This window comes from Pongo abelii, chromosome 9 (genome assembly GCF_028885655.2).
Source record: "Pongo abelii isolate AG06213 chromosome 9, NHGRI_mPonAbe1-v2.0_pri, whole genome shotgun sequence".
NCBI lineage: Eukaryota > Metazoa > Chordata > Mammalia > Primates > Hominidae > Pongo > Pongo abelii.
In genome coordinates, this window is record NC_071994.2 from 97979393 (window position 1) to 97988884 (window position 9492).

A 9492-nucleotide genomic window follows, 5' to 3' on the forward strand; every position below is an offset into this window, starting at 1 on the left:
TATTTTAGTTATTCTGTTGCTTAACTTGTTTAAGATTTGGCCACTGGGAGCTGTTTTCATTGGTTCTTGTGCTCTTCTAATATAACCCCATAAATGTTCTAACACAACCTCATCAATACTTTTGTTTGTTTTGTGTTTACCACATTCTTATTTTCCAACGCTCCAAGATGGCTATAGGCTCTTTCTATATTTCCTGCACAGGTCTAGAAACTTTATTTCTTCATAAGTATTGCCACACCTTTTTTTTTTTTTAACATAATCAGATTGCAGTTTTATTAATCATCTTTAGTCTAGATTGCCTTTTGTTTATTTATAATTCTATTATTGTTTTAATATTTTATGTTGTTTGTTTTTATTTACTAATTGCTGGATTTCAACACAAAGATTTATAGATTTTTAGAAAATATGGATATTAATTTTCAAATAAATATAGTCAGATTCAGTTTTTAAATTTTTGACCTTTAATTTTATTTCAACAAGGTCAAGATTATGCTCAATTTATTAACTTGTGGAGTTGTAACTGATATTTATTTGTAGCTGCACTGGGAAATTTTTGTAAATGTGTTCTACATATTGAAAAGCATTTTCCATTTGGTTTTTGGTAGTTGCAGGTTACAATGATCACAGTTGTTAAGTTTGTTTTGCAAATTCTATAGCTTTTTTTTTTTCGACAGAGTCTCGCTGTCCACCAGGCTGGAGTGCAGTGGTGCCATGTCGGCTCACTGCAACCTCCACCCCCAGGGTTCAAGCAATTCTCCTGTCTCAGCCTCCCCAGTAGCTGGGATTACAGGTGCCCTCAACCACGCTCGGCTAATTTTCTGTATTTTTAGTAGAGACGGGGTTTCACCATATTGGTCAGGCTGGTCTCGAACTCCCGACCCCAGGTGATCCACCCGCCTTGGCCTCCCAAAGTACTGGGATTACAGGCGTGAGCCACCGCGCCCAGCCAAATTATATAGCATTCCTAACTTTGTTCTCTGCACTATTGGTTTCGATTAAAATGCTGTTACATTAAAAAAAAAAAAAAAACCAACATCTCCTATCATGATTGCATACTTTTCAGTTTTACCATCTAAGTCTGAGTCTTGGCTCTCTATGTGTCAGTGACATGTGGTTAGGTGCATAAAGTTCATTACTGTAATATTGTAATATTTTCCTATGAAATTTCTTTTCATTAACTATAAAACGTTCTTCTTTGATCCTATCAATACACTGGATATTAACATTGCTACCCTAGGTTTCTTTTGTTTAGTATTTGTCTGGATTGCCTGTTCCCATAAATTGACTTTTAATCACTTAGCGTTGTTCTAAGATTGATTTAAAATGTAGAATAAAAGGGAAGATTATGGGAGGGTGGGATGGCTAATGTAAATCCAGCCCAGTGATTACATTAGCTGGGCGCTGATTAGGTTAGGATGTTGCCCAGGTATAAAGCCAGGATCTTCGGGACCTGGCTTCATTTGCAGTTCAGCTACCAAGAGGAAACCTTCCTCTGGGTCCTGGAGTATTTGGCCTGAAATTGGGAATTTGGGAATTGCTGCTCCAGAGCGCTCCCTGCGGAGCTCGGCCGCCCGCCTCTCCCCCAGGTCTCTCCCGGCGTCCCCGCGCGGGGCGCAACCGCGAGAGAGGAACGCAGGTCGCCCAGCCAGCGTCCAGTGCAGCGCCAGTTTCTGGGCCGGGGCTGCTCTCTGAGCCATGAGCTGCGGCCGCCCCCCTCCCGACGTGGACGGCATGATCACCCTCAAGGTGGACAACCTGACCTACCGCACCTCTCACGACAGCTTGAGGCGCGTGTTCGAGAAGTACGGGCGCGTGGGCGACGTGTACATCCCGCGGGAGCCCCACACCAAGGCGCCCCGGGGCTTCGCCTTCGTCCGCTTTCACCACCGGAGCGACGCGCAAGACGCCGAGGCCGCCATGGACCGGGCCATGCTGGACGGACGCGAGCTGCGGGTGCAGATGGCGCTCTATGGCCGCCGGGACCTGCCTCGCAGCAGCCAGGAAGAGCCACGCGGCAGGTCCTGGGGCGGCCGCTACGGACGGCGGAGCCGCAGCCCCAGGGGGCGACACCGCAGCCAATCCCGGGGTCCCAGCTACTCTAGGTCCCGCAGCAGATCTCACTATGGGGGGTCTCACTATAGCCCGTCTCCCTGCAGATCTCGCTACTGCCGATCTCCCTACAGACGATCTCATTACAGGGGATCTCGCTACGGCCGATCTCCCTACAGTCGATCTTACAGCCGGCATCACCACAGCCGATCTCCCTACAGGGAATCTCACTACAGGGAATCTCGCTACAGGAGGTCTCCCTACATCCGGTCTTCCCGCAACAGGTCTCCCTACAGCCGCTCTCACTCGAAGTCTGGGTCTCGCTCTCGATCTCCATCAACCTCCAAATCCAGCTCTCCGCGAAGATCCAAGTCCTCCTGTGTCTCCAGATCTTGTTCACAGTCCAGGTCTAGATCTACGTCCAGGAATCCTCCCCCCACATCCAAGAGGGAATCCAAGTCCAGGTCGCGATCCAAGAGTCCTCCCAAGTCTCCTGAAGGGGAAAAAGGACAAGTGCCCTCCTAGGAAAATGATCATCAGCTAACGCGTGATGGAGGACTTGGGGAAAAGGACTCCATACTCAGTCCATGGAAGCAGAGTCACTGGAAGAAGCGACTGCCTAATGAAACAGTTGTGTGACATTTGTCTACCTTTTTTTTTTTTTTACCAGTTTGAAGCGTTGCTTCAGATGGCAAGATTCATTTTATGTGCCATTTTGTTGTTTTCAAATTTTCTTGTAATTTAGTGAGGTCAACGACTTTAGATTGGATTTGGATATTTGAGGGGAAATTTTATGTTTGTCTTTTTTGTGTGTGTTTTATTTTTGAGATGTAGTCTAGCTCTGCTGCCCACGCTGGAGTGCAGTGGCGCCATCTGCATCTTCCACCTCCTGGGTTCGAGCAATTCTCAGGCCTCAGCCTCTGGAGTAGCTGGAATTACAGATGCCAGCCACCACGGAGGGCTAATTTTTGTATTTTTGGATTTTTGGTAGAGACGGGGTTTCACCATGTTGGCCAGCCTGCCCTCGAACTCCTGGGCTCAAGTGATCTCCTCACCTTGGCCACCTAAAGTTCTGCGATTACAGGTGTGAGACCCTTCACCCAGTGTATATTTGATTCTATAGTGCTGATATTTTTGGTTTGAAATGAACAGGTTGGTAACCTAATTTGTGGCGTCCTGTCTCTTAAGAAATGTGTGCAGCCATTACACACAGCCCAACGCTGTCACGACATTGCCTCAAAACTGCCTTCATTCCTTAAAGTTAAAAACTTACAAAAGGCAGTATAAATGTATATGTGTAATGTTATTACCTTTAAATCTAACTGGTAATGTGACCCAAATTTGTATAAAGATTTTTCAGGTGAAAAGACCGGGTTTTGAGCAAACACAATTCTAATCTCTTCTGTGTTTTTGTGTACCAGGCCTGGCTGCATAGCGGTTGAGTGATGCTGGTTAGCTGTTAAGGTGGCCTGTTGCAGTGCAGAGTGCTGAGCTGTTTCCTGTTTTCTTCTGATTGCTCCTGAAAAAAGAAGCCCTGTCCTGAAGAACAAATGGCTGTTCAGTTTATTAAAATGCCTGTCAACTGCCCTTCCAGTCACCCAGGCCTGGAAGAGAAATAATAGAGCATGCAGTGAGCACATCTAGCTGATATGATAATCACACCTCTTCCCCCTCTCTATTCTGTTAAATGGCAAATCTGATCATGTCAACATACATGAACTTAAAATATGGGGAATGTTATGGAAGAAATGGCTTGTAACTGTAGGTACTTATAACATGGTGTATGTTTTTGATTGTGAATATTTCTTACTATAACCATGTTTCTATCATTGAATTAAAATGTTTTCTTGGTGTAACCTTTTCTCAAAATAAAACTAGAAATATTTTGTAGAAAGTTGGTTGTTTTATTTTGCTGTTGGACTACTTTCTGCTATTTGTACTTTAGGGAAAATTATTTTACCAAGTTTCTCATAGGATTCAATTACAATTAAAAAAAACTCTACAAGGTTTAGCTATGTGCTTTATTATTTTATCACAATGTAGTTTCTTTGTACACTCTTTCCTCTTCCTACCTGTGATTTTTAACTTCTAAAGGTCTTTTCAAAGAGTCAGATTTTGATTTTCGTGATTACCTTTACTGGGTGTAATATTTTCTTTTGTAATTGTTTCTGCTTATACCTTTATTTTCTTTCCTTTTTTATTTTAATTCATCCAGTTTACTGAGTTGAGTGCTAAATTCAATCATTTTTGAACTTGCTGATTTTTTTCTTTCAGTTCAATTAGATACTCCTCTTTATATGTGTTATGATTTGACCTTAAATCCTGATATTAACTCACCATACCAATCTGCCATAATCGAACCATCCTGGGTGGTGGAACTGATGGCCTCTGTACAGTTAAAGCTGTGGTTGAAGCCTGTGTGGCGTCACTAAGTTACTAAGGTAGCTTAAAGCTCAGCATTTTGTTTGTGACACATTTGTCTTCAAATATTCTGAAATATACTGGACTCGACCACACTAGAAGTTTAAAGATTTGGAAAGAAAATACTGGAAGAACCTCAGCCTCCTATTTGATGAAAACAGTAAATAATGTAATCCTGGACAAGTAGGAACAATTAAGGACTTTCTGGAGCAGGAATGTGAGGTTGGCATTGAAGAGAGTGTCAACACACCCTACCTGTACTTTGGCATGTGGACGACCACCTTTCCATAGCTCATGGAGGACATGGACCTTTACATCAACTACCATCACTTCAGGGAGCCCCTATATTGGTACGCAGTGCCCCAAACCATAGTCGGAATGCTCAGCCAGGGAGCTTTTCCAGGTAGTTCTCATGGTTATGAGGCCTTCCTGTGGCACAAGATGGCCCTCATCATGCCCACAGTGCTCATGCAGAATGGGATTCCCTTATATAGCATGACTCAGGAGGCTGGAGAGTTCACAGTGACATTTCCCTATGACTACCACACAGGCTTCAACTGCACAGAGACCATCAATTTCACCACCCAGGATGGGTAGATTATGGCAATATGGCCTCTCAGTGTAGCTGTGGGGAGGACAGGGTGGCCTTTTCCATGGACGCCTTCATGCACATCATGAAACCTGATCATTATGACCTATGGAAAAGCTAGCAAGATGGGGCCATTGTGGATCAAAAGGAGCCCAGGGTGCTGGCCAGACAGGAGCTCATTACTTGGCAGGAGGACATTGCACCTGGCCTGAAGCTCCTCTGGACCTGACTTCTTCTAGGCCTGTGGTGCTGGATGGTGGGACCTACCACTGAGCCCACATGTACCAGTTGCAGTTTCCCTGGTTCCCTGTGGCAGCCCAGGAGACTGATGCCCATCCAAAGGTCGTTGACCCCAGAGGCTCCCAAGAACACACCATGGCCCACCATCTATCTCGGGTCTGTTTGCCCTGGTTCTCTGCCTGTCAACTGGAAGACGTGGTCGTGGTGGTCCTTTTCAGGAACTAGGAGCTCAGGAGGGGATCCTCCAGTCTCCCACCAAGTGGCACAGCACACAGAGCTCTCGATCCCTGGGGTTAGCCCCTAGTTGGAATGGAGTTTGATAGGCAAGCCTGTATCTCTCAGGCCTGCATCTCAGTATCTCATCAAGGCTTCCAGGTGCTGCAGTACCCCCATCTTCAACCTTTGGAGGGACCTGGGATAGGATGCTTTAATTGTCCGGCCTGGCCTGTGTTTGATACACCCAGAAGAGCATGGCACTAAATCACCCCGATTGTGTTCCACTGATTCTTCCCAACATCATTGTGCCACTCAGCATATTCTCCAGGGATGCTGTTGGGGACTGCATAGCCTCTTGAACCTAGCTGAGGTTGTAGCAATGGACCATTCTTATACCTCTGGGGTCTTGGCCCCAACTGATGTTGTCAGAATATGCTGGGCCCTGACTCATCTCCTGGGGCTCAAGCCAGACAGTGCTGCACCTCTGAATTTGGAGCTATGTGCCTCTGATACATTATCTTAATCCTTTGAACCCTTGGCTACTGAATATATTGCCAAATGTGGCTGTCCCTCTGACCATAACCTAACCCTACCAGCCAAAGAAGGCTCCACCCAAGCACAATTTGAGCCTGGGATTGTCTCAGTCTCTTTTACCTTGAAGAACTAATATATACCCAAGGCTACCAGAGGCTGTCTCCTGTTTATTAAATTAATTTTTCCTAGTGTATATCTACCAAGTAAAGAAAGGAATATCCTGAAAACATTTTAAAATCACTATTATAAAAGAGATAAACCTAAAGCTAAGTGATTCAGAATGATTGAAAAACAAAAGAATGGGCAAAACTTGATCAAGGAAAATGCAAGCAAAAGAAAAGAGGGGTGGTAGATCTTAATATAAAATGAATAAATTTTAGGTATTTCATATAACTGCAATGATATAATATCTGTCTTTTTATTTCTAGTTGTTTCACTTGGCATGGTGTCCTCAAGGTGCATCCATGTAGCAGCATGTGTCAGAATTTCCTTCATTTTCAAGGTTGAATAATACTGCATCATATGTATACACCACATTTTGCTTATTCCAATCATCCATGGATGGACACTTGGGTTGTTTCCTCCTTTTGGCTATGTGCATGGTGCTGTTATGAACACTGGTATAAAAGTATCTGTGTGAGTCCCTGGTAAAACCATTTTAATCATCTTTTGGAAGTTCCATATTCTTCCTTGGACATCATTAATATGCCTTTGCATCTGCCTTGACTGGAGATCTGATGTATATCTGTAGTAAATTAGTTTTTAATATCATCTTAATTTCAAAAATTGTAATTAAATTAAATTTAAATGAAATTAAAATGTTAGATTAAAAGTTAATTGTGTCACTTCTCATGAATTTGGGGAAACTTCTGACAGCAACATACCTTGTACTTCTCTACCAACTATATGCACACCAACATTTATTACTATGGGGGAGAATTCATGGATCTCTCCATTCTATCCTATGTCCCAGGTTTAGGAGTCTAGAGTTTCTTTCAATATCCCCTTATCATGGATGTCTCCGTGGCTTTGAAACAGCATTTTCATTCTTCAAATAGTCAGTTAGAGCCTGGGGAAAGGTGTGCTCCACATCTTTTTATTCCTGCTAGTGGTAACTCACTATGGGTACCATGTAGCTCTGTGGGAAGCTGGGCATGGTGACCAGGTGGCTGTGTGGAGCCAGGAAGCTCTTGCCAAGCTCACAGCCAGCACTGTACATGCACTGAAGCTCACCAGATCCCTTTACCTGGCACAGGACGGGCAGTGCAAAGCTTGTGTGCTTCTCTCAGAGTGAGCGTGGGTGGGTAGTGGGCACTGCTTCTAGTGGGCTTCCTTCCCTGGCCTTCTGGTCTCAGAGGCTGCCAAAGTCCTGACTGTATCCACGTAGGGTGAGCGCTTGCCCAGAGAATCCAGAGGTGGGTGTCCCAGGCCCCTGTGCTGGGCTCAGGCTGTACTTGGGAGAGGGTTACCCAGGGAGTTTTCCGTGCTGGGCTTGTGTTTCTAGGAGGAAATTGGGAGGGGCCGGCATGGGCTGCAGGGTCCAGAGAGGATTGTACCACAGAGGTGGAGAAGAAAGTCCTGGTAAAGTCTCATTTCCCTCCTCTTTTCCTCCTCAGAACAAGCTCCACGAGGACATGGTGCAGGCTTAGGGCCAGAAGGTTGAGATCTAGCCTAGAACCCATGTGAGTTTGATTAAGGAAAAATTATAGTTGGTAAGAAACAAGTTGGAGTAGTGTTTGAAAAACCAGAGAATTTAAGCCACTTTATTGTGTTGAGGACAGAAAAGAAATGGACACATATACAGATATAGAAAACAAACAAACGTAACAAGATACAATGTATGCACCTGGTAATAGAGAATACTCAGCTTTTTCAAGTGCTAACGAATGATTCACAAAATTAGACAATATATTAGGATGAAAACAAAACATCAATAACTTATCAAAAGAAAAAGAAAAAATCAATACCATAAAATAAAACTAGAAATTGGTTTTAAAAATAGAAAATGTAGAGATGCTTTTTTCTGAAAGGTGAACATTCCTTATTGGGCAAGCTTTAGATAAGATGAAAACACAAGCCAAAACAGCCAAATTCCACTGGCTTTTCAAAGCTGTGGGTTATTTGACATTGTTAATTCATTGGCTCAGTCCAATAAACAAGTCCTCACTAAGTAAGCAAGACAGTTTTTATCAGCAATGTGGACTGTGCAGAAACTAAAACAGGATTAGATGACAGAGAAGAATGGGTAGGGGCTGCCTGAGCTGCGGGTCCCGGATGCATTCACAGAGCAGGAGACCTTTTTGAGACCTAGTTGACCAAACGGAAAGTCCAGAGCAGAATTTTGCACTTGCAGGGAACAGCAAGTACAATAGACCTACCATGGAAATTAGTGATTTTCTTTCTCCAGGAATACAAAAGAAGCTTACTTGTGTCTCGGACAGAGAGGGGAAGGGAGAGAGGCTGGGGACAGAACATGTAGAGCCTCATGTTTCAAGTTAAATGCATTATTTGGTGTTCCTTCAACTTGAAGTGAGAAGGCATCAGAAGCTTAAAACAGCAGTTGACAAGATGTGATTGACACATTTAAATAATCAGTTTAGTGGCTCTATGTAGAGTTTGCAAGTAGGAGAAGCAGTTTGACCATTTATAATACAAGTGAGAGTGACAGTTGCTTAGGCTTAATTGTTAGTTTTGAAATTGCATAGCCAGCCTCATCAATGTAGTGAAACTCAGTTTCTGCAGAAGAAAGTTAAAAAAAAATTACCTGGGTGTGGTGGCACATGCCCGTATTCCCAGCTACTCAGGAGGCTCAGAGAGGAGGATCACTTGAGCCTGGGAGGTCAAAGTTGCAGTCAGCCATGATTGCCGCACTGCAGTCTAGCCTGGGTGACAGAGGCAGACTGTCTTGAAAACCAGCAACAAAAAGGAAGTGCACAAAAGTGGATGGAACACATTTTGGAAATTGAAAATGATAGTTTTCATACGGAAAGAAACATTCTGAGAAGAAAGCCACCTTGCTCGTTAAGTAGGACCCTTCCTTTCTTCCCCTATCAGCATTTCAGTAGGAAATTTTAAAGTAGGAATAATCAGAAATTGGTGCTTCTCTAAAGTTTTCAATAAACAGCAGAAAAACACATACCTTCCTGCCTCTTCCATTCATTCAGGCAACTTTGTCTTTCCTAATGTAACAAGAGAAGGAAGTTTATTCTTTGGAAAATTCAACCTGAGAGATGAACTCAGAGACTCCAGGCACAGAGGAGGATGGAGTGAGATGCCTGGCTGAAATGAGGTTAAAGCTAACACTGACATGGTGGAATCACAAGATGAAAGCATGCTGCATTCACAGGGAATAGCCCTAGAGAGCTGCTGGACCCACAGCACATCTTGCACGACCAAGGAATAAACTTTTATGTGATAGGTAAAAGCCTCATTGCCTCTGGACT

The 9492-nt window shown here is 43.8% G+C and overlaps 1 protein-coding gene across 1 annotated transcript; it reads left to right on the top strand.

Moving 5' to 3' along the window:
- The first annotated feature begins 1439 nt into the window (after positions 1-1439).
- LOC100448817 (serine/arginine-rich splicing factor 8-like) lies at positions 1440-3918 on the top strand. Its single transcript, XM_024255725.3, has 2 exons — positions 1440-3133; positions 3471-3918. Exon 1 carries the CDS (start codon positions 1696-1698, stop codon positions 2572-2574), a length of 879 nt encoding a protein of 292 aa, XP_024111493.2. The 5' UTR covers positions 1440-1695; the 3' UTR covers positions 2575-3133; positions 3471-3918.
- The last annotated feature ends 5574 nt before the right edge of the window (positions 3919-9492 follow it).